The following is a 26,289-nucleotide window of genomic DNA, read 5'->3' as shown; positions in this document are numbered from 1 at the left end:
CAGTGAGAACAATAACCACACAACAGCAACAAACCCAGAGTAGGACTCTGAACTTGACCTCTGTCACTGTACCTTGTTCCCTTGGCTCCCATGGCACTTTAAAAACGGCAAAGTCTAAGGACCAATGTTGAAATTGATTCTCTTGTTTCATCGTGATCCCAACTTTCTAGTCAGCTTAGGAAGTTTTGTTGTTTCACTTGAAAATTGCAGTTTTGGGCCCACTGATTTTCACCAATGACAAAATGTCTTACAAAGGCCTCATAGTGGTCTTCCTCCGGAACAGACATTGTAAGGTGATTTCAATTTTAGACACCTGAAACAGAGTATTGGTTTTCATATGAATTTGCTGTTTGTATAGCTTATTGAGGATTATATAAATGCTCTGGTGTAGCAATTGCTCTTGGTATCCCACCCATATCCTCTTTACCCACTGGTATACCCATCCCCCAGCAGTTGTGGGTGTTAATAGGCTCACAGTACCATCCTTCTCTAGAAGATTGTCCTCAGCCAAGAGAGGACTTTGCCTGAAGATTCCTAGGAGATTCCAAGCCCCTGCCCCTTACCCTGCCAGGAGCACTCTGACATCCATGCCTGATGGTGCTGGGTACTACAACCAAGATCCCTCACCTTCTTGGGATGGGTCAGCGATGCCAGTCATGTTCTAGGTCTCCCTTTGGAATCAGGCTGAGGATAGACTTCAGCTAAACTACATCTTTGCTTACCTTCTTCCTCTGTTCTAGCTTTCCTACTTCATTACAGATTTCACCTTTGAGCATTCCCTTGACCAGTCATCACTCAGTCAGGAATCTCTATCTTAGGTTCAGCTTCTAGGGAACCTGATCCCAGACAGCTGTCTTGTTAATATTAAAAGGTCTTACTTCCTTTTTTATTTTCTTTCTTGGTCTCTTAGGCAACTGATATAACAGATTTTATATCAATTGATCCACAATTGATATTAACAGATTTTATTCTAAGATGCAATTTTTTTTTTTTTTTTTTTTGCGGTACGCAGGCCTCTCACTGCTGTGGCCTCTCCCGTTGCGGAGCACAGACTCCGGACACGCAGGCTCAGCGGCCATGGCGCATGGGCTTAGTTGCTCCGCGGCATGTGGGATCTTCCCGGACTGGGGCACGAACCCGTGTCCCCTGCATCGGCAGGCGGACTCTCAACCACTGCGCCACCAGGGAAGCCCTCTAAGATGCAATTATTAAGCAAACAATTTTTTTTTTAAATGTTGTATAATAATTTTTGGTCATTTTAAAAATGACAACTTAGTTAATGGAGTACAGCAAGGGAAATGTATTTATACCTTTTCTTTAATGTATATCACATTATTTCTTGACTTTTCCCTATACATGGATTAAAGGAAAAATTACCAGTGTGGAAAAGCCAGAAATAATGATTAATAATTAATGCATGAGTAATTTATACTTAGTGGATCAAATTTATCTTGTTTAGCTTTTAACAGTAGACAGTATCTCCTGAATATACCCTCAACTAATGTCTGGGAAGAAAATGGCCCACATTTATCACACATTTTCATTCATTTAACACTCGTGTTTTTTTTGTTTTTTTTTTTTTTTTTGCGGTACGCGGGCCTCTCACTGTTGTGGCCTCTCCCACTGCGGAGCACAGCCTCCGGACGCGCAGGCTCAGCGGCCATGGCTCACGGGCCCAGCCGCTCCGCGGCATGTGGGATCTTCCCGGACCGGGGCACGAACCCGTGTCCCCTGCATCGGCAGGCGGACTCCCAACCACTGCGCCACCAGGGAAGCCCCAACACTCGTGTTTTGATTTGTCCATTCAACAAATAATTACTGAGTGTCTATGGTGTGCCAGACGTGGTATTTGACACTTCATATAATTGTGCAGAAAACACATTAATCTTTACCCTTGTGGGCTGACTGTCCTACACATTTATAACTTTGATGTAGGCAGACAGAGTTGGGGATGAAGGGAAACTGTAAATTGGAACTATCCTATTGCAACTGTGGGTAAATTTTTACCTCTTGTCTGGGTTTATGAGAAAAGGCATCAAAACAGATATGCAGAAACTTGCCAGATTTACAGCCATATTTTCACTAAAAAATTATATATGTCAGTGCCTGGTACATTTTTGGGGCTCAGTGAATATTTCTCAAATGAATGAGTATCTAGTGACTTCATAATTTGTATTTTTTCATACCTCTTTTTTATGTAGCAGTAAAAAATAACAAGAAAACCACTTAATAATAATCCAACACCAATCCCAATTGAAATGTATTTTTCATAAGGATCCACAGCATATGAAGTTAAGGTCAAGTGCTCACACCTTTCTCCAGTATAACCAGTAAAACACCTTTAAAAAAAGAAAAGAATGTATAATTTTAAAACTCATGATAGAAACACAAATGACAAATTTCGAAGAATGAAAAAGATGTAATAAAAAGTGATTTTAATTAAAGAGGCCAATACCAAATGAAAGCCAGTCTATTAAATGTATTGAAGAAGCCATGTGTTTTACAATAATCATTTGATTAAGACCCCATATTAATGCAACTTCCCTCATTGGTAGGAGGGAAAGGTAGGACACTTGCATGAGTTGATCTAGAAAATTGTTAACCTACTCTTTCATAGGAGGATGCTGAGCAAATCAACGATCATAAAAATGGTATCTCAGTTGATCTAGAACTTTATATTCCTGAAGTGTTTTTGCCATAGTCTGTTTCATTTTATGCTATAATCTATCCATAAAAACTTGGAAACTTCTTTGCATGTTGTTAAAAGTTGATTTGGATTCAGTAGTTTTGAGGTACGGTGTGAGCTTCTTCATTTTCAACAAGCTCCCAGGTTATACAGATGCTGCTAATCTAGGAACCGTATTTTTGAGTAATGAAAACTAGGTAGGTTAGAAAAAGACCCCTTAGATATTCAAATACAAAGAGAATTGGTGAATCACGTTCAGATCATGTACCTTTTTTACTAGATAAGATGGAGGCGTGGGGAAATGTACTATGTGAAACACCATGTGAAAGGAGGCATACCTTCTCCTTCTCCCATCTCTAGGGCTTGGGAAGTTCTTTGCAATTACCTGCAGATGGCTTTCTCCAGCTCATCGTGGAATGCACAAACACCGTTGATGCAGTAACTATGGTGGTCTTCCAGGCAAGGATGTGAGGACCTCAACGCTAGGGGTCCTTCTGTGTAGCCAGCTAGAAAAAGGAGATACAGTATTAACAGATGAGGTGGGTCACACTTCCACAGTAGATTTGTAACACATATACAGAAAGGCCTTTAATCTTAGGAATATTCTTTGAGTGCTCTGTCATTTGAACTATCGATTGATTCCTTTGACAGGTTATATTTACAAAGGTTGGGTTAATATCATCTAAGGCATATTAATGAATTAGGGGCTGGAGGTAGATTGATGATCATTCCATTCTTTGGAAACTATGTAATGAGATATAGATACAAGTTGCCAAAAGGTGGCAGCATTGATTCTAGTCTTAGCATGCTGTCCTGGGCAAGGCTTCCTAAATATATGCCTGGAAACAAATGAAATAATACAATTTGTTTCATTCTCCCCTTTACGCCTGAGAAGTAAGCACTTAGGAAGATTTGGATTTATGGTTGGGAGATAATGAACTTGATTTCTTTTCATTCCCCAGAGAAGAGTGAGATGACAATCCCGCCCCTTCTTCTTATGCAGACTACCTTAAGTAGCTAATGGAAAAGGGATTGTTTTCCCTAACTGATTTCAGAAGAGGTATTGTTATGACCTATACATGAAGCCAGAAACAACTTATGGCTCAGGCTTAACATAGCTAAGACAATAACTTCAGATGTTAATTAGAAAATTTACTCAGTTAAGAGGCATTATGAGATTGTGGGAAAAGCCATGGAGTTGGAATTAGAAAACCTGGGTTTTGATTTCTAGCTTTAACACTATGCAAATGACCACACTTGGCGAAACCTTTGTGGTCAAGTGTCCAGAAGCCTCTTTATGGGAAACTTCCCTTTGGGAAGCTGTACTGTGGCAAAATACTTAGATTTCAGGTTGCTTATCCTTCATTCCTTGATGTACTAAAGACATATACCTATACGATCCTTGAGGTTTATGCAGTGGGAATGACAAAACAGCATAAATGAGTCCTTTTTAGTATACTTTAATTACTGATTCTTAAATTCTTCTCAAGAAGAATTAGTGGCATTTTATTTTTGTCACTGTTATGAATAAACATATCTCCTCAACCTTAGTTATCATATTATATTCACCTTGCCAAGTAGATTAAGAGAATCATACTTATTTGTTTTCAGGAGAAAAAGATCTAAAAAGGCATACTTATTTATATTGAAAATACTAAATCTTTAGGTACTAAGTCACCAACAACATACTGTTATATAACTTCATTTTGGTTGAGAACACACAACATTACCTTAAAATTCATATTCATTTTGTTAACTGTGGTATGGTAAATCTAATTTCTCATCTTGATAATTAATTCTAAGGGAGTGGGAATTTCTCATTATAAACTGTGATAGGTTCTTCCTACTTCAAGATTAAATAAGTTCAATTAACCAGGCCTGAACCAGGACTTACTAGAAAATGTGAGAATTGAAAGAAGACATTTCCAAAGAAAGAATATACTAGAGACTCATCTTTCCTCTAAGGAGAAGAATATTAGTTATAACTTCATGAAACTTTCCTGAGATACTGGATTCAGATTTTTAAGTTAAATGAAAAGCAGGAAACTAAAATTCACCTATCAAGAAAGCAAAGAAAAACTACTGGAGTGATATATTCAATCCCTTTTGTCCATAATTATTACCTGTAACTTGGAGAATTTGACTTGCAGTTCACTATTAGGGAAGAGAAAAGGTGGTGATGGACACACTGTTATGTCACTGAGAGGAAACTGTACTTCTTTAATTCTCTACAGTATTATCTCTCAACAAAGATATTTCCTCTTTGTTTAAAGGCTCAAGACATGAAGAATTTGGCTAAAAGTTATTCTAAAAGCCACACTAATTTTATTTTGCAAATTGATATATATGCAAAAACTCAAATGAGCAAAATATTTTAAGCAAATTTTTTTTTTTTTTTTTTTTTTTAGCGGTACGCGGGCCTCTCACTGTTGTGGCCTCTCCCGTTGCGGAACACAGGCTCCGGACGCGCGGGCTCAGCGGCCATGGCTCACGGGCCCAGCCGCTCCGCGGCATGTGGGATCCTCCCAGACCGGGGCACGAACCCATGTCCCCTGCATCGGCAGGCGGACTCTCAACCACTACGCCACCAGGGAAGCCCTAAGCAAATTTTTTAAATTTAAAATTATTGGTGAAATGAAGAATACTTAAATATTACTATATTTCATATTCAGAAACAAAATATTTAACTTGATCTTCTTTTACTTGCGTGGCTCTGAGAGCAAGATATGGTGTTTCTTTGGTCCTAAGTCACAAAGCCCATCTTCACATCAGGGGGTGGTATGTGATTTGTGTGAGAATCACAACCACCTGATACACAGGTCTTGGCAGGTAAGTTTCCCAAGGTCACCTCTAAGAGTTCAAAGAGTTTGGGAAAATGCTGGTGCTCAACAGTGGCCAGAAGCTATTTTAATAACAATAATAAAATATATCCTCACCATCAACAACAAAAATTGGATACAAGTGGTTGGGATGTATAGCATATACTAAAGCAACAACAAAAGCTCCCAATGACAAGAAGAAAGATCTTTCCAAAGATGAGGGAAAGTGGATTAAGGCTTCATCTGGTAGCCATAATTTATTTGGCTGCAAAGCTCACAATCACAGATCAAACTATAAAGTCACTCATCAAGAATGCCAAAATAGGGACAAACTGCCTCTGGAAGCACATGGGTTATTGGGAATCCAGCAGGAATCCAGCAGAAAATGTGGCATGTTTCACAACCAGGACAGTAACTGAAAACAACTTTTTCTCATTTGCTTCACTTCCTCCTTTTAAAAAGAGAATTCTTTGCTGACACATTTACCTGTCACTTCCATTTAACAGCATCCTGATAAAAGATCGTCTAATAATAAAATATAATTTTAAAATGTCCAGTGTTGCTTTTATCACAATCCAAATTTCTCTCAAACATTAAAAAAAAGTCACTTAAAAAAAAAAGTCACTTGAAATACAAAAGTGTGAAGAAAATACCTTCTGTTTTGTTAATGGTCCAGTTACTTTGCTGGGTTGTGATTGGGGGTGTTACAGTCCTGGCTGCCTCTTCAGTCAATGCTGTCACAGCTGTGTGAAGGGGGGGGGGAGGGAAGGCATCTTTAGCAGGTGAGCCTCCTTCTACATACCAGCAACAGATCAAAAGTTATTCTATCTAGTCCCACATCTGTTCTATTTTTAATTCATTTACATTTGAAATCCATAACCTGACAAGGGCAGTTTCTTGATAGTTTCTCATGCATATCTATTCCACTCACTACATTATAGTTAGAGAAAGTAGAAACACATTAATTATTAAGAGGAAATAAATTTTATAAACCCATAAATTTTATTACATTTTATAAATTCATTCAATCACAAGGACACTATCATATCATATGTATCAACTACTCTTCAATTGTATAGAACAAACTATAAAGATCTCAGAAAAAGAGGTGTCAAAATATGTTAAAAGAGGAACATACATTACATAAGAAACTAAATTCACAAATTCCTTGCTTGGATCTTTGTCATGAAGAACAACTGCTAAAAGCCAACTCCTCACTAATTCAGATAAAACAAATCCTATTCACATTTTACAATGACACAAAATTAACACAGCAAAAAGAAATGACCTACCATTGAATAAGATATAGACTGATATTGAAACTCCGAAAGCCATTTTCTGCACTTGTTAACAGTATCTTGCTCTGATCCTCTTAGAATGACGGGTGGAAGGCTTTTATTGAGCTCTCTCGGAGGCTTTCTTGCATTTATATTTCATGAAGCGTCATCTGGCAGTTCTTACCAATCAAAAAAATATGTCTTTCTGGCAGCAGCTTGAAGCCTTGAGGCATTCGTGTACTTGTTTAGGATACCTGTGTTATCTAGCAGTGTGATCAAATTTTCTTTTGAAACACTGGTTTCCTGTTACCTGTGGGCATAATCGTGTCTGTAAACATACTGAAAACAACAAAAAAGAATCTGAATTCAGGAAAAGCCCCCTTGGTGTGAACAGAATTATCCCAGCTCCAAAGTTGATAATGACCCATAAATGATTCCAAGAAAGGGGAGTTTTGATATTTCCAAAGTCGGAAACATCTTAACCTGTTCATAAAAGAAATATCCCTGAAGCTGCAGTCAGTTACACTACTTTTCAGTACAGATTGGGTTCCACTGCAAATCAAGATACTTTGTAATTTATGGGCAGGAGAGAACAATTAAATGTGTGTAAAAATAAAGGTTTAATATTCCATTTTGGTTTTTGCTACTTAGTTTTACTATTTCAATTTCTGTAAAAATAATTGTTTTTCAGAGCATAAGATTTACATTTATGCCATTTGTTATTTTTCTGAGTAAATGGAATAGGCTACCGAGTTCTAGGAACTACAGTTCTTAAGTATATGCCCTAATGATTAGGCTCTAGAAAGAACCAGTAAAGCACTAAAACAATGATGATGATAATAATAATAATAATGTCATCTCCATTAAGATAAAATTAAAATATTTATGTTTGGTACATCTAATGAATAGAAAGCTTTTAGTTTAATACAACATTCAAATTTTTCTTACTATTAATCTACTTATGATTATTAAAGTACCACTTTTAAGGCCAAAATATGTAATTATTTCTATTACTTTTTGTGACTACAGGAACTTCCATAAATTTTTCACTTGCCCCAAATTATTATAAATAATTTATAAATATGTTTTGCTGAAGTATTGCAACTTTCTACCAGTAATTTCAATTGCTAATATTTTCTGTACCTTAAAAACCTGTTTAAGTCAAGATAGGTTGTCATTTGCATCATGTCCACCCAGAAAATTCAGTTTACCGGAAAGGATCCCTTCCACTATTCAGATATGAAGTTGGCTTTAGAAATCACACAAGAATGAGCTTGTTGAACTCATTATACCTTGGGCAATCACTTGCCACAGAGTCATCCTTTTAAAGTTAAAAGACTATCCTTGGCTTGCTTTAAATGTGCCTACAGTTCATATTCCTCCTTTCGTAGAGTTTTAAAAAACTATTTATTATTAAGACAAGTTCTGGATACTGTTTTTCCCAAGCAAATCATATTCGAATTATAAGTCAAATAATCATCTCTGTATCACTGGTAAGAATTTAAGGAAAAATCGTTTACAAAGGATTAGATAAACCACAGCGAACTGCAGTTTCAAGGGGAAGATGCTAGGTCTGATGTTAAATATGTTTATTTCTAAGACTGGGACATAGTACCACAACCATCTTTATAGTAACTGTTAACTGGCACTTGACAGTGCTTTGCATTTTGCAGAAGGTTTCCATACATATCTCAATTCTGTCTTCAGTAATCCCGGCCCCGACAAATCCAGTGCCTAATATATAGTGTAGAGTATACTCAATCAGTCTGTCTTGAGTGAATAAAGAAATAAACAACAGGCCTTATTTTTATTTCCATATGACAAATAAAGAATGAAGACTCAAAAGAATTAAGTGACTTGCCAGAGGACACACCCTAGAGTCAGGACTTGAGCCCATGTTCAGATTCCAGATCATACGCCCTCTCCAGTTCCCCAGCTGTGTCCTCTGGTAGGAGTCAGTATACTGACCTTAGAGAAATTCAGATTATCTCCTAAGATCAAGATTTAAGTAAATTACCTTACCATAAGAATCTAAACAAATGAATTATGGCTTTTACACATGTTTGGGCTGAAAGAAGTGGACCACTGTCTCTCTAGATGTTTCTCCACTCTGGTGAATTAAGCCATATAATATAGAAACTCACCTACCACTTGAGCTTAAGAAAATAGCTCCAAGTCATCCCATATGTTTCTTTTCCTCTGGGACTCATCATGATGGATCCCACTTACACTCTATATAGGAAAACCTCCTATCTTCACATCTTCAATCCTCTCATCAGGGAGTCCTTCCGCAATCCTGAAGAATGGGAGAGGTGGGTACTGTAACATGGCCTCATGGATACTCGTATTCATTCTTGATACATGTTAGAGTGAAAAAGAAGGCTAAGAGCTGCAGCACCCCACTATCATTTTTCCCTCCGACCATTTTTCATCTTTTTAATTTATTCATCTCTCTCTAGTTATAAGCATCTCTGGAAGTGTCTTCTCTTCCCTTCCCTCGCTGTTGTTTATTTTTTTCCTTCCCTTCTCCTACTTTCCCTTTCTTTCCCCTCCTTTCCTTTCTTCATCTCTCCTCTCTTTTCCTTCCTTTTTTATTCTTTCTTTTTTTTTTTTTACTTATTTATTTTATTTATTTATTTTATTTTTGGCTGCGTTGGGTCTTTGTTGCTGTGCGCAGGCTTTCTCTAGTTGCAGCGAGCGGGGGCTACTCTTCCTTGTGGTGCGCAGGCTTCTCATTGCGGTGACTTCTCTTGTTACAGAGCATGGGCTCTAGGGCGCATGGGCTTCAGTAGTTGTGGCACGTGGGCTTAGTAGTTGTGCCTCTCGGGCTCTAGAGCGCAGGCTCAGTAGTTGTGATGCACAGCTGCTCTGCAGCATGTGGGATCTTCCTGGACCAGGGCTTGAACCTGTGTCCCCTGCATTGGCAGGCGGATTCTTAACCACTGCGCCACCAGGGAAGCCCCCTTTTTCTTTCTTGCTCTTTCACTAATAGCCAAAATTTGTTGCTGGACATTGGCAGGAAATGGTCATCAGCCCATTGGTTATCTCTCTCTAAACTTATTCTGTAATTCTCATGAATTCAGTTGCCTTTCATCCACTCATAAACCATTTTATGCCTGTAACATGTAATGTATGTGAGACAAATAGAAAAATCCTGCATAGACTCTGACCTCGAAGAACTAGAGGGGGTTAAGGAAAGTACATACATAACTACAGTGCTGGGTAGAGACAGATGATTGCCAGGGATGTGTACATGAATGTGTATAAGAGTTCAGGGGTGAGACTTGGTCAAACTCTCACAGCATTTCTCATGGATGAGTTTCATTTGAAGTGAATCTTAAATAGCAAGTAGAATTTAGACATACAGTGACAAGAGAAAGGATTCTAGGTGGCAGGGGAGGTGGGCACTGAGGGGAGGTAGAGTGATAGAATGAAAAGAGAGTGGGTTCCAGCTCACATCATCCTAACAGACCTTTCTTTGAATTCCAGTTCTACCTTTGCTATCCATTTGGCCTTTGCTGAGACTTTTTAATAACCTCAAGGGTTGATTTCCTCATATATCAAATGTGGATTGTCAGTAACAACAATAACAAAAAAGTAAAGCATTTAGCACATGATAGGTGCTCAATTAAAGATAGCTGTTACTATCAAACAAGTGTAGAAAGATGCAGGGTGTATATAGTGGTCAATCAAGGTTAGGAATTTAGCGGTTAACACATGTTGATGCATCTTAAGTTTTCATCATTAGCCATGAATTATTCTCATACCAGACTGATACTATGTCAGGGCTTTTGTTTATGTATTATGCCATCACCTCAAACTCAACATGTCAAACTGAACATATCTCTTCTCCAAAATAAGCTCCTCTTTACAACTCCCTCATGGTAATCAGGGATAACGTCTTCTAGGCTTTAACTACACTTCTCATCACTGACTAAATACAGTCTAAATTCTGATTTATCCAGGCTTTCTCTAATCTACTTCTGCTGTTTTCCAGCTGTATTTCCACCACTCTGCAACACACACTTTTCATTTCAGTCTGACTGTAGCCCTTGCTTTCATATATATGTATGCTAAGCTCATTCTCACCTCCATATCTTCATGTTATTGTTCAATCCTCATTAATTCTTCGGGGTCCTTTTTACAGATACGTGTAGAAGAGAACTTACTTCTCCAAACCTCCTCCACAAGACAATCATATGTCTTTTATAGACCCCAAATATGCATAAGTAAAGCCATGATAACAATGAACCAACTTTATTTCCTTTATGTGTTGACAAAGGCTCCCTTCTTGACCAAACTTTAGACTTCTCCTATTCCTTTTCTCAACTAGGCATCATCTTAGCCTGCTGAGCCCAGTTTTAGCAAAGAAATCTGCTTAGTTTATGGAGAATCCCCCTGCCCTGCTCCTTGCACCCTTGTCCCTGCCATATCTGATCAAGTTCCCTATCTCCCACCCTTGATATCTGGCCTAACTGTAACAAGAATCCTGGTAAGCTAGTTTACCCTCTAGTCTTGTTATCTAACCAAGTTCCTCTCAGTAATTTTCCATCTACTGATCCCCTCACTCTCTTCATTGCCTATAAATCCATTGCTGTCTCAGCTATATTTAGAGTTTTCAATCTCTTCTATTGTGATAGTCTCGACCCCATTGCAATAGTCCTGAATAAAGTTGTCCTTATATTTTTAACAAATGTTAGATAATTTTTCCTTTATAGTGTTTTAATTGGTCTCTGGAAAGGCTCACTCCTGAATTTTAGCCTCACCAAAGGGGAAAAATATTTCCAAAAAATAACTCCTCCTGCATTTGGGGGTGGGGGAGGAGGAAGCTAAAAATTACAGACTTCACCTTTTCCATGTAAATGTATTTTGGGTCATTATGTTTGTTTCGCGAATGTGGGGCACTTAAATATTAAAAAGAGGGTCTTTCTGAAATGTTTGCGTGGGAGCTTTAAACTTTTATCAGGGTTATTAGACAAAGATTGATCTGGAATGGGCTATAGAACCTTTTCTTTCATGTTTGAGGAACTTGTACATTTCCCCAGCATGCTCTGAAGAAACAGATAACAAATATATGAACAAAGAAACTTACAGATAGCTTAAAGAAAAAGAAGACAGGTATTCCTTTCCAAACGGGTTTTATTATACAGTTGAAATATTAATTATAAACATCTAGTCTATTTTCACACAAATGATCAAGAGTATACACTAATAACGACATGCATTGGGTAAGAATCATTACTGGTACATAAACAGACTGGGATTGGGGCCTGAAATTATATGCCCAGGGTAGTCTCAAAATAGCCTTCAACAGACAGTCACATGTTTTTTCTAATTTAAATCGTGTTAGAAACATGGCATCTACTTTGAGAACCAAATGCTATAAGAGAAGAAGGAAGAACTGTGAGTAACAAAGCAATAGATTTTTAGTCATATCCTAAGGCTTAGCTTGGGCACATTATGTCCTATTTTTCTATTAGATTTCTAGATTTGTGAACAAACGTAACTTCTATTCTTTAATGAAGTCCTCATTCATACTATATTGTGTCTTCCTGATATTTGTGGGAAAATACAACCTTAGTTTTGTTTTGTATATTTGTTTGGTTTTGGAGTTTCCATTATTCTTCAAGGAAGGTATTATCCAAATATTTTTCTAGAAGAACAAAGAAATTACATGTAAACCTCACACATTCTTATTGCATTTTTACTTGGCAAGTAGTAATTCACCGTTTGAAATAATCAATCCCTTTCCAAGTAGCACTGCATTTTTTGCCTTCCTTGCACGTTTTCCTTTCTTCGAACGGAGCGTCATTTCTCATTAGTATGCCTCGCAGGATGCATTTGGGAAGTATATGAGATCAAAATTTTATTTTTAATATTTTATCTTTCCTTTAGCAAATAAACTCTTTTTCATCATATGATATAGTACATAAAATATATAAAAATTGGCCATAATTATGGCAAAACCTAAACTACATTTTACAAGGGAGCTTATTTGTCTGACAAGATGTTTGTTGAAAACACACTATTTGTGTCAAAAATATATGCATTTATTATGAGCCCTTTATTAGTTTTAACGTTACGAACAAATATTAATCACAAAATAAACAATTGTTACCAAAGTTTTCATTGCAGTTGTTTTGTTTTCTTTTCCTAAAACTCAATATCCACTCAAAATATTCAGTAATTATTAGCAGGAAATGCATAAGATTGTGCGAATCATCTGATCCACAATGATTCCATCTGTGAAAAAAATAAATACAATGTAGAAATAGCTTTGTAGTAAAATATAAAGGTTTTTGCCTTTTGTCAAATAGATACGTAGCATGACTTCAGTTTGCTTTATTCTTTCATGTGATCTAGTAAATGATTTTTTTAGCTGCCAGAAGGGTGTTCTTGAGAAGCATTGCCACTGTCATGGGTCCCACGCCTCCTGGAACTGGAGTGATAAAGCTAGCCTTCTTCTTAACAGCTGATGGAGGAAACAGAAAGGATTCTTTATTTTTTTCTGAGAATTTCATATTTTTAAACATACTGAACTGTTAAACCTGAAGCATTTTAAAAATTTAAGAGTTTATCTGAGCAAAAATGGAGTCTAATCGGGCAGTGCCAAACCTGAAGTCTAGCTAGGAAGGCTTCCACTGACAGGAGAGACTTACAGAGAAAAGGTGGAAGCAAAGCAAGGAAACCATTGATTGGTTATAGCTTTAAGCCTAGTTGGCTGTTTGTGACTGGTTGTCCTTGGGTTTTGATTTTGTAACCTTGAGGCAAAATCTACAAGCCAGATTTTGGTTTGCTTACATAGGCAGCCAGGGCATTAGAGCCATCACAGTCGAATGGCTCCCTTGTTTAATTAACAGAATACAGTGGATTTTTCTGCATTACACGTATAACCCTAACATCCTCAAATCATTTTTAGAATGAAGTAGACTATAACACACACACACACACACACACACACACACACTTCTGTGCATGAGATCTAATGTGTATAGAAAGAACACAAAGAGGCCAACACTGTAGGATGAATCTCTACGCAGCTCAGTTAATTTTACATGATGAAAATCTATAACCCATGATTTATCCAACTACATGTAATTCCAGTTAACTACTTCTAAAATACATGATATTGGTCACAAAGGGGATACAGGATATAGATAGTTCAACACACATCATCCGTTAAATTAGAATAGTCCTGTTATAAAAACAGTATCACGTATATGTGGATAATACATTCCACTGCAAGTCTAATAAAAATCATTAAACATATTAAAATTAACTGAGCAAATACACATAGTCCTGTTCTAAGGTATGAATGAAGACTTCTTATTCAGTGAATATACTCAAAGAAAATGGCAGAGAATTTTTATCAAGTTTTACTTAAGCATGTTCTCACACCCACAATATTACAGGTGAATGGTTCCATGAATTGACCTACTGGTTTAGTGTTTCACCGTGTGAATAAGAATAATGAACTTTTCCCAGATAACTCTTTTAGTACAAAGTTAGCATAGACAACACTTCTTTAATGCATACTCTGACCTTATCAATCACATGCTATTTAGATGTATTGCCTTTACAAGTTTGCTCGTATATGCTTCTACATAAATGAAATCAGTAGATGTTCCCTAAATCTTAATTAAGCATTACTTTTGTACAATTTATATTGCCTTCTTGAAATATGGTTTGTAAAATTTACATTTACCTTATTTTAAGTGTATTGGTATAATGCAGTATTTTTTAATAATAGGAAAAGCAAAGGAATAATATTCTTTTACTTGAAGAAAACTCCAGATAAGCTTGAAGGCATCACGCACACACAAAATCCAGCTAGTGTATATCATGAATCTTCTCATGGCATGTAACAAAGAAAAGATAAGAATGCTGTGATCTAGAAGGTAATATGTTAGTTTTCCAAAATGTGCCTCTATACATGAAGCATGTCCTTTTCCCACCATACTTCTATCCAATGTACTCTATCCTGTAGAAACACTAGGCTAGGTCAACAGCTATTTCATAAATAGCTACAAATTATCATTCCTTTCTTCCTTTGCTCTCGTTATTCCTTCCATCTGGAATACGCTGCTACCTTATCCAAATAAGAAATTCCTTATAGAATTCTTTAAAAGCCAATAAAATGTTACCTGTCCATCATTTTTCTCACCCCTCCAGCATTGAATGAAAAGTGCCACCATCTATGTTTCCAGTCATTTTATACCAAACTCTGTTATGGAATTTACCACACTGTGCTGTTCCTTTAATTAGACACCGGCACCAAGAAGGCAGAGACTAAGTCTCGTGGTGATTATTGTTGTCATTTTTAATCTGAGAACGTCTCCATACACAGGTTAGGCATTCAGTAAATTACGATAATGTGAACTAAATAGCCCTTGAAATTTAAAATCTAAAATCAATTTGCAGGAATGTGTCAGTGCTTTTGACCAGATACAGACAACATCAAAACAATTTAGTTCACGTTAATTTACTGAAATTCTCAAACTACATATTTTGCATGATGGTGACAAAGTGCATTTTTCATTTTCCAGTAAGCTGACTTGATGGCATGAACAATGCCTTCCAGAACCTTTTCTACAGGATTAGAGAAGTAATGCCTTTAAAAATTTCAGCAGATCTCTAGAAGAAATATACTATACTACTATTTACACTGACAGTATGTAAAATCATATATTTGTAGAGCACTTTGAAATATTAATAGATAAAAATAGAATACTACTGAATAATATGGCAAATTAAGAATCAAGTACAAACTAAATCTTCAATGAAAAATAAAATGGTTTATTTCACAATCAAAAGTTAGATAAAATTGGGAATCCATTCTGGGTATACAATAATTTTTTATATAATTTGGTTTTCAACTTTGAAAAATGAAGTGGCTTGGAATTATGTATATATGGAAAAATAGTAATAACCATAGCCACTATAAGTTGACTACTTGCCAAGAACTTTATACACATCATTTTAATAATTAATATTTAATTATTATTTCATTTTAATAGCTGAAGAAAGTGTGGCTCACTGAAGTTAAAGTGACTTACCATTTTCTAATATGGTAGAGACATTATCTACAGCTAGGTTTGAATCATGGTATGATTCCATAATTCTATCTCATCCCAATGCAACTGTATTACCATGACCTGAACAAGTTGAAAGACCCAAGAAGGGCTCATGTGCCCCAAATTAACTCATTTTTCCCAAAGGGTTAAGAGGATATTTTGAAAAAAGAAACAAAGGCGGGGGGGAAGTTCTAATATAGTAATTTTCCTACAATTTTACTGTGAATACTCATAGTTCATCATCTTTGAATTATAGCCAGCACTTCAAATTTCAGCTGGCTGAGCAGTTTGAGTTGCTTTCTTTTTTGGGTGAGATTCAGATCAGATAAACCACTGATCTGGTATTATACCCTCCTCTTTCAAATTATGTTTTTCACAACATGCTTACTATTGCATTCTTTTGCTCAAAAAGTGAGGTTTGAGGTGGAGGAATAGGGAATGAGAATAAGCTGTTGCATGAAATAATACCTACCCGAAATTTGTAGCTCTGTGTCTGTAGTTTTGCATACTTTACTGTGGAAGCTAACACACATTTATCCTGTCCTGTCTATCACTTCACAGAATTAGACTATGTGATAGTCTTTACCTGACCTGGACGAGGACTTCTCTGGACATTCATAAGCATTTAGTTGCATCAACAGAGCCCTGTAAATTACTCACTAGGCAGAAGTTTATGACATCACTGTGAACACACCTGCTAATGTAAATACTTGTTTCAAATATTTTTATCTTTGAAATAAACTGGGCAGATGTGAAGAAGAAGTTTGTACACAGTCATGAGAGGCAGATTGTGATGAATCTGATTTAAAAAATATAAGATCTCTGTTCCTTTTAATTTGATTTCCATTAGGTTCTACATCTGAGAAAGAAATGTTAAATTTTTCTGCTGCTGGCTAGTGTTAATGTATTCTTTGTCTATTTACATAAGGACCAAGATATGGAAGTGACTTCTCAAGAGAGATGGGAAATTATCATTGGCCAATACCAATGGGTACAGATGCCAATGCTTAAAAGAAATTCTCTAGTCTAAGGATTTTGCATAACTATTTCAAGGCTGTCCTAAGTGACATGTTTATGAAGTACCAGAAGTGGCTTATGAGCTAAACTCAGTCATGTGAGTTAAATTCAATACATGTTTGATGCTCTGAAGAGCATCTTCCCCAATCATGTCCGAGAGATAGTTAACAAGCATTACATCACCAGAATAACTTCTCATTGGCTGGTCTTTCCCGAGGGCAGACAAGGGTTTGCACCTGTTTGTTGAAGATGACGCTATTAAAGATTAAACCTATTACGTGTGAGGAAAAGGTGTACTACATGCTCCATTGAAAACAATTACAGAAGAATTTTTAGGCAATAGTTTCATTCAGAAATGTATTTACTGTGAGGGAGTATGTGTGGGTTTTAAGGAAAATACTAACAATTCTGTATATATGAGAATCAGGTATTAGATCTTGATTGATATCAATGCTTTCAAGAGAGGCTCATGAACAGGTATCTCAAAACCAGAGTTAGATTAAATTTCATAAAGTCAACATGATTTTAGAGTTACTGAAACTGACAATGGAGGCAAGTAAAATAATCACCAAATCCTATTGTTACCTGTGTGGAACTTACTCTAGGGAATGAGATTTAGATGGAAATGACTTGATAATGTTTAAAGCAGTTACCTGATAATAAGAGTATTTTGAGGAAAGGTGACAATTATGATAATTTATCTGAATGACCTCTCTGTAAACTCTTGACCCTGCAAAGTATATTCTATAGATTTACTTAAAAATAATGCTCTACCAGCCAGATTTAGACATTAGAGAGTGTATGTTCAATTGTATAGAAAGGAAAGAAATTACCATTTAAAATCAGTCGTTTTGGACACAAGATTTGCCTTTGTACATACTATTTTCTTTGACATATACTCCCTGCACTTCTCCATCTGATGAATACTTACTCTTCCTTTTCAGATCTGGCTAAATGTCACTTTCTTAGTGGTACTTGTTAGCTCCCCAGGCTGCGTAAACTGTTCATTTGTTGATCCATGAAACTCGGTAGCGTGATTTTCACTTTGTAGTCATAGAGTATGTTGGAATCTCCTGAGAACTGTAGTCAAATTAGATATGCCCCCTCCCACCACGTGATTCCAGTACACACCACTGAGAATCACTGCTGAAATGAGAGATGTTTCTAACTGGTGGGGGTAGGGGGGAGTATTATACATATAAACAGTGTAGAGTAGATTTAAAACAAGGTTAAAATTCACTGCTTCAGTGAGGGCTACTTCACACGGTGGCCTCAGTTTTCCCAGTCAGGTCCCAGGCAAACCCCAGTGTGCAATACTTGAATGCCCCATTGGTCAAAGCAAGTCACGTGGTCAAGCTCAAATTTAAAGGCCTGGAATAGGAAGAATGGCAAAGTCACATTGCCAAGAGGATGTGCTTATGAGAACAGAAGATAGTATAGTCATTTTTTATAATCTACTATGATCACTCTCTTGGATTTCAGTCTCTACCTTATTAGCCATATAACCTGCTGCCAGATTTATTCTTTAAAACACAGATTAGATCATTTCAGCTTATAAACATTTGATGAATCTTGACTGTTGTGGCAATTAGGATCTTTTATGATATGGCCCTACATCCATGTTTGCATTATTGCCTAACCCTGGCATATTTTCCTAACCTCATTATTCACTGTTCCCACACATGCTAAAAACTGCCCGGGATAAATTTACAGCAAAAGTTTCATGAGAAAGACAGCCATAGTCACTGTCCCTTGGAACTTACAGTCTAGTTGGGGGCTATATATTACAAATATAATTACCTAAGTAGTAACTGAGCTAAGGCTATGAAATATCCTACAAACAAAATGTTTCCTACAGTTGTGAACGCGTTGGGAGGACCTAACTGAGCCTGAGCACATGTGGTGTATCTCTGCCAAGTCCAGAAATCAGAGGATGAACCAAACTTTTCCGCGTGAAATGGAGAGGTGAGGAGTAGACCGTGTTCTTGGCCGGGGAACAATGTTTGCGAGGAGGTGGAAATAACCTTTCCCCCAGGCAGAAAATGGCGTGAACTCCTGGAAACACTGCAAGAAGGCCAGCAGGGCTGACATGTAGAAGTGAAGAGTGCAGAAGATGACGTGAAAGAGTCTAGCTCATGTAGAGCCCAGCAGACAATGCTAAAAATTTGGGGCATTTAACCTAAGAGCAATGGTTAAAGTATTTTTATTTTTATTTATTGAAGTATAGTTGATTTACAATGTTGTATTAACTACTGCTATACAGCAATACAAAAGTGATTCAGTTATACATATATACATACTTTTAAAAAATATATTCTTGGGGCTTCCCTGGTGGCGCAGTGGTTGGGAGTCGGCCTGCCAATGCAGGGGACACGGGTTCGCGCCCTGGTCTGGGAAGACCCCACATGCCGCGGAGTGACTGGGCCCGTGAGCCACAACTACTGAGCCTGCGCGTCTGGAGCCTGTGCTCCGCGACGAGAGAGGCCGCGGTAGTGAGAGGCCCGCGCACCGCGATGAAGAGTGGCCCCCGCTCGCCGCAACTAGAGAAAGCCCTCGCACAGAAACGAAGACCCAACACAGCCATAAATAAATAAATAAAATTCTTGTCTATTATGGTTTATCACAGGATATTGAATATAGTTCTCTGTGCTTTACAGTAGGACCTTGTTTATAAAGTATTTTTAAAATTTGGAAAAAAAATATTCTGAGGCAGGATAAGTCAAATGGGGAAGCTACCTATTCTGTGCACATTTTTCTAATGAGATCAGTTTATCACCTGGGACAGAGAAGGGAGAACACAAAAGTATCAATAGCAACATAAAGTGAGATGTGCTAAGATGGGAATAAATTCTGGTTCTTGTGGGAGCACCCCAAATCAAATGGGTGTCAGAGAAATATCTGTAAAGTGACAGAAAATCTTCAAGATTTTATGGATGTGTGAGGGGGTAAGAAAGAGGGAGAGAATGCAATGCAAACATCGGGAATAATAAAAGCAAAGGAACTTTGGACTTGACAATGAAGCTGATGCAATGGAGGAGCTCAAAGAAGTTCATTATGACCGAAGCACATGGTGGAAACAGAGAGTGGAAAGAGATGAGGATAGGAAGGTGGTCAGGGGCTGCATGACCCCGAAGTGAGGGGTCAGGAAACTTAGATTGGGTGATGGCAGCTGTAGTTACTGTGTTCAGGGTGAATGAGCTTTTAAAAAAATATCTTTTGTGAATGAACCTAGGCATTTATATATTTAAGAATAACCAGTTTTGCAAGAAAAGAAATTGGAGAGAAAAATGTATGCTACTAAATAATTTTCAGAAGAAAATTTAAAGGAGAAATTTATGTTATATTTTCATAACGTTTCAGGTTCTTGAATGCTATTAAATTATCATTCAAGAAATCCTTTTTCAGCCTGGAATATATATCTAATCTGCTGTGCTCCCTTTTCTCCACCGTAGAGACTTCTACTTTTTATCATGTTATTGGCTTCAGATTCCTAAAGGGAAGAATTAACACAGGTTTCGCTTGACATAATTTCCAACATTTCTTACTTGAAGTCAACCATCTTTCAATGTCATGATAAGAAGAATAGGTATGGAGCAGAAGATATTCAAGTTTAAAATTTGAGGTGATGAGAGGGATGATGAAAGAAACTATGTGTTCAGTGTATGTGTGTACCTCAAAAAAATCCAGGGGTCACACAAGGTGTGGAAATATTACTAATGAAGGATACTTATAACAACATAAGACATTAAAATGCCTTTTAACAATTAAGGTAGGAATAAAGGAAGAAGTATGTGATCATTAACCTTTTGGCACCATCAACCCATGCTTCACTACAGGGTGTCTCTGGCTTGTGTGTTCTGTGTCATTATTTCCTCTGGAAAATTTACGTTCCCAGGTTCCCAGGGCCTGAGTTTAGTAACTCTCATCTAAAATACTTTGTTAGGAAGACTCACTAATTCTTAGACAGATAGTGAATTTCTGCTATAGTACGTGATATACTACTCCAAAGTTCCCAAATAATGGAATCTCCATATGTACCTAAACAGAATTTAATTTTGCTAATACAGTTTGGAAATTGTATATTCTGGCAAAGTCAAAGAATATATTTGTGCTTTATAAATCTGTTTTTGGGTGGAAGAGGAGGAATTGATATCTCAAGTTCCTGTAGTATTGTTTCATTTCCCTTTATATTCTGTCCATTTCTCTGTCTCTTTCAAGGAAGTACTCTTTAGCCCATGTCAGATTTCCAACAATGCTACAACTAATTTTTAAAACCAACCCCCTTCTCCAAAAGGAAAAAGGGATGATTCCTTATCTGTGGCAACTGAGCAGCAGAAGAAAAACTCCTCATTCCTTTCATGTGAATTTCAGCCTCCTCCTATACATGTGCAATTGTCTACGTTAAATGCTTGGAGATTCCCCCTTGCCTCTAAATGCAATCCATTTAGGCGTGACGTCTCAAACACATCCACTGTAATGAAGGGGAGACACGCTTCAGGAAAATGAAGTGCATGAATAACAACCAGAAAAACCTGACTGGCATAAGACTGGAGAAATAGTATGACTCAGGAGACAGTATGGAAAACACTCTACTTTCTCATATGGTTGATAAAAAAATGGCACTTGAGAGCATGATGAGCCAGACAGAGTAAAGGGCTCCTTGAGAAGTGAATGTCTCGCCACTGACTCCTTGCAAGGCAGCGAGGAATCAGGTGCCCCAGAGACAATTTACTATGCTTTCTCTTGCAATTACCTAGCTGCCTGATTCCTGGGGTTTCTACAAGGTTTGGTTTTTTTTACGTATATTAAGATAGTCATTATAATGGCACCCAGTGGGGGTATTAATGGAACAGACAGGGTTAACGCCCTACTGGGGACAAGAATATGAGACTCTGGTCACATTTCTATAAGTTGTACTTACAAAGACTTCCTTCACCTGTTTACTGTATTACCTGAATGGGTAAGGTGGCTAAGCCTTTTCTTTCTTTTTTGTTTTTGCTTTAGTTACTTTTCTCCTTATGTTAAATCAAATCAACGTATATCCAGCTACTGTATCATAGATAGGAATATCCAAAACTGCCACTCATACAACTCGGAAGGCTTTCCATGGAGCCAAATAGCAAATCAATCACCCGATATAAAATTTTGAAATTGTTTTCTACAAACTCTGTCTATAACCCACCAGAGGAACCTCCTTTCTGACCATGAATGGTATCAGCCACCATTGCCAGTTTCTATTTTGGTGGGCAGGAGTAGGGAATCACTGCTAGGATATTTCTAGTACTCTATCAACATGACTAAAAATATCTTCCTTTCATGACTTCCTTTACAAAAGATTATCATTTACTCCTGTCATTCTCCCCAATCCTTTTACTTTCCTACCCAATCCTTTTCCTCAAGCTTCTGAACATCTGTACAATAGAGTGGCAAATCTGTAAACTAGATAGGCCGTTTGGAGTCTTCTCAAAATCTCTTGGCAGGGTCTTGATCCCAGTAGTCTGTCATGATCAACCCAAGACACTAGGAGATAAAATTTCCCTTCCATAGATATTTTTATTTTTAAAAGGTCCTGAGAAACAACTACAAAAAAAAAGAGAAAGAAATCTCATCCTTCAGTATAAAAGAAGAAGAAAGACTTGCAGAGGCATCAGGCACTTCTGTTCTGGCAGACGGCCTTTTTGTGCTTCAACTTTCACTCTTCTCTAAAAAGATAGATCATTCAATGTCAAATACGTTCTACTAAAAAGTATGTCTCTAAAGGTTGACATGATTTCAAAGACATAGACCTCACAGTAAGCGTCTTGTCCATGTTGTAAGTAACAAGGTGGCAATTGGCTCACTGGTAGGGGTTTCATAGTGACCATCAGTGGTTCTACCTGCTTTCTGAAATGACATATGTAGCACTATCACCACAGTATTAGTAATAGTCTGTCTAACAGAGGCTTTTGCCAATTTCCATCAGCTTTTTAAAAAATGACTGGAAGAGATCACCTCTGGGCTACAGTGTTAGATCTTCTTTTATACTAAAGCTGAACTTCTGAGCTACCTTGTAATCATTTACCACAAAAAGTTGATATTTTGAGTTGGACTGATCAACCATATTGTTATTGACTGAATATTTGTGTTCCTCAAAATTCATATGTTGAAATCCTACCCTCCAGTGTGATGGTATTAGGAGGCGGGGCCTTTGGGAGATGATTAGGGGTCATGAGGGTTCCAACCTCATGAATGGAATTAATACTCTTTAAAAAAAAAAAGACCCCAGAGAACTCTAGCTTTGTGTGCCATGTGAAGATACAATGAGAAATTAGCTGTCTGTAATTCAGAGGGGTTCTCACCAGAACCTGACTATGATGGCACTCTGATCTTGGACTTCCAGTGTCCAGAAGTGTAAGAAATAAATGCTTGTTGGTTATGCCACCCAGTCCAAGGTAATTTGTTATAGCAGCCCAAACTGACTAAGACACATATCATCAAATTAAAATGTTTAACACGGAAGCTGAGTTGGTAGAGAGCCAGTCTAATTCTGGTTCTTTACAATGTCATCACAGATTAATAGTTCTCTAAAAGTGATATCATTCCAAAACAGTCTTACTTCCTTAGAAACTGGTAACATGCTCTTAACTTTCCCATCTTGTAGAACAGCGGTCCCCAATCTTTTTGGCACCAGGGACCAGTTTTGTGGAAGACAATTTTTCCACAGGGTGGGGGATGTGTGTGGGGGTGGGGAATGGTTCAGGTGTTAATGGGGGTGATGATTCAGGTGGTAATGTGAGCAATGGGGAGCGATGGGGAGCGGCAGATGAAGCTTCGCTCCCCCGCCCGCCGCTCACCTCCTGCTGTGAGGCCCGGTTCCTAACAGGCCGGAGGACTGCTACCAGTCCACAGCCCAGGGGTTGGGACCCCTGTTGTAGAACACACATTTGGAATAAGTAGTACCAAAACCACTTCCGAAAGAAGCTTACCTTGACATATAATCTAGAGAATATAAGTTCCGTGAGAGCAGGGACTTTGTCTCTCTGTGCATGGCTATATCCCTAGTACCTGGAAGGTGTGTTGAGTGAGAAATATGTGCTGAGCAAGTCAGTGTATGACTCAGTGGATGTATCACTACTGAATCTGGGTTGCTGTAGATTAATAATGTGTTGGATGCCACCTTGAGTGGGAGATTTTGTTCCCATTAGGGCAACTATAAGGAATTGCTTCTGTAATGTAAGAGTGACACAAGAGATTTATAAGTATCGAGGATGATCATACAATGATATGACTAAGAAGGCCGAGACCTGGTATGGGATGGAGAGACAAAAGAAATGTAGGACAAGAAGCTGATGTTACAGAGGCATACAATTTAGTAGGGAACAACTCAATAAAAGTGCAAGGTAGTATAGGATTAAAAGCAAAAAGAATAGAGGCAGACTGAGATCTACTACAGGAGTTTGGAGAAGATGGGGAGAAGCATGAGTGCTTTGAAGTTATTCATATGACTGCTGGGTGAAAACAGACCTGATCAGAAGAGAGCTGAGGCCAGAAAAGTAATGAGGAGCTGGGTGGTAATTGAAATGTGAAGTTACATTTTTCTGGATTAGTACTCCAGTGAAGGGGTCCCCAGTCCCTGGGCCACAGACTGGTCCATGGCCTGTTAGGAACCAGGCCGCACAGCAGGAGGTGAGCAGTGGGCGAGTGAGTGAAGCTTCATCTGCCGCTCCCCATCGCTCGAGTTACCGCCTGAACCATCTTCCTCCCTTGTCCATGGAAAAACTGTCTTCCACAAAACTGGAACTGGTCCCTGGTGCCAAAAAAGTTGGGGACTGCTGCTCTAGTGGGAATGGAGAGAAAGGCTGAACAATGTGTATGTACACAAACACAAACATACACTGTTTTCTGCCAGGTATTATGCTCAGCAAGTCACATACATTAGCTCAGGTGAGGTGATTGTTTCATTTAATCTTCATAACAACTCTATAAGATAGGTATGATTTATCTCAGTCTTTCAGATGATAAAATCAAGTCTCAGAGAGGTGAAGTGATTTGCCAAGATCGTAATTGTTTTAAGCAACAGAGCTAGAATTCAAACCTAAATCACCCTAACTCCAAATCATAATCTTTTATGAAAGGTTGTATATAATATAAAAACAGCATGGAGTAAAAGGTAACTCTCAGGTTTTGAATGTACAGTACTATGCATAAATAAGACATCTGCAAGCAACTGTAGTAAAAGAAGAGAAAATACAGACGAAAAGCTGCTTTAAAAGCACTCTGGGAGGGCTTCCCTGGTGGCGCAGTGGTTGAGAGTACGCCTGCCGATGCAGGGGACATGGGTTCGTGCCCCGTAAAAAAAAAAAAAAAAAAAAAAAAAAGCACTCTGGGAGTTTTATACTAGTTTCCTTGATAGTAGTTTCTCAGAAGAATGGTACCTGCTATGTAATTCTAGATCCTCTTCTGTCCTCATATTTTGACTATTGGGTTGGAATTTTGAGGAATAATTCTGACCAGATGGAGTCCCAAATTATAGGGTTCTTTTTGCTCTAGGAGAGATTTGTCCAGTGGAGATTCTTTTGAAGAAATCATGGTAAAGCTACAGCTATTTGGGGCCAAATCACGATTATTTAGAATATCATCCCCTTACTTTCAGTCTGTATGTGTCTCTAGGTCTGAACAGACATTTCTCCAAAGAAGATATACAGACTGCCAAAAAACACATGAAAGAATGCTCAACATCATTAATCATTAGAGAAATGCAAATCAAAACTACAATGAGATATCATCTCACACCAGTCAGAATGGCCATCATCAAAATATCTGGGAAGAATAAATGCTGGAGAGGGTGTGGAGAAAAGGGAACACTCTTGCACTGCTGGTGGGAATGTGAATTGATACAGCCACTGTGGAGAACAGTATGGAGGTTCCTTAAAAAACTACAAATAGAACTACCATATGACCCAGCAATCCCACTACTGGGCTTATACCCTGAGAAAACCATAATTCAAAAAGAGTCATGTACCAAAATGTTCATCGCAGCTCTATTTACGATAGCCCGGAGATGGAGACAACCTAAGTGCCCATCATCGGATGAATGGATAAAGAAGATGTGGCACATATATACAATGGAATATTACTCAGCCATAAAAGGAAACAAAATTGAGCTATTTGTAATGGGTGGATAGACCTAGAGTCTGTCATACAGAGTGAAGTAAGTCAGAAAGAGAAAGACAAATACCGTATGCTAACACATATATATGGAATTTAAGGGAAAAAAATGTCATGAAGAACCTAGGGGTAAGACAGGAATAAAGACACAGACCTACTGGAGAACGGACTTGAGGATATGGGGAGGGGGAAGGGTGAGCTGTGACAAAGCGAGAGAGAGGCATGGACATATATACACTACCAAAAGTAAGGTAGATAGCTAGTGGGAA

The 26,289-nt window shown here is 37.8% G+C and overlaps 2 protein-coding genes across 8 annotated transcripts in view; both read right to left on the bottom strand.

Annotated features, from left to right (window-relative positions):
• Positions 1-258: 258 nt before the first annotated feature.
• EPGN (epithelial mitogen) lies at positions 259-6,840 on the bottom strand. 5 transcript variants are annotated; one of them, XM_024754155.1, is made up of 5 exons: positions 6,798-6,840; positions 6,159-6,248; positions 3,072-3,192; positions 2,187-2,339; positions 259-313 (listed from the first exon to the last, which is right to left on the bottom strand). In XM_024754155.1, the coding sequence occupies exons 1-5, from the start codon at positions 6,838-6,840 to the stop codon at positions 259-261; spliced, it is 462 nt and encodes a 153-aa protein (XP_024609923.1). The 5 variants fall into 5 exon arrangements, with proteins under 5 accessions (XP_024609923.1, XP_024609924.1, XP_024609925.1 ...); XM_024754156.1 differs by having other exon boundaries at positions 2,313-2,339; XM_024754157.1 differs by having other exon boundaries at positions 2,313-2,339; positions 6,186-6,248.
• Positions 6,841-11,903: 5,063 nt separating this feature from the next.
• Positions 11,904-26,289, bottom strand: part of MTHFD2L (methylenetetrahydrofolate dehydrogenase (NADP+ dependent) 2 like) — a 130,059-nt gene continuing 115,673 nt past the window's right edge. For all 3 annotated transcript variants that reach the window (XM_024754177.1, XM_024754178.1, XM_024754179.1), the window contains one exon: positions 11,904-13,254. In XM_024754177.1, coding sequence (XP_024609945.1) covers positions 13,142-13,254 — 113 coding nt within the window. In that variant the 3' untranslated portion in view covers positions 11,904-13,141. The remainder of the gene's footprint in view (positions 13,255-26,289) is intronic.

This window comes from Neophocaena asiaeorientalis, unplaced genomic scaffold (assembly GCF_003031525.2).
Source record: "Neophocaena asiaeorientalis asiaeorientalis breed wild unplaced genomic scaffold, Neophocaena_asiaeorientalis_V1.1 scaffold148, whole genome shotgun sequence".
Classification (NCBI taxonomy): Eukaryota; Metazoa; Chordata; class Mammalia; order Artiodactyla; family Phocoenidae; genus Neophocaena; species Neophocaena asiaeorientalis.
The sequence above is the reverse complement of the archived record's forward strand: the minus strand, read 5'-3'. Positions and strand labels throughout refer to the sequence as shown.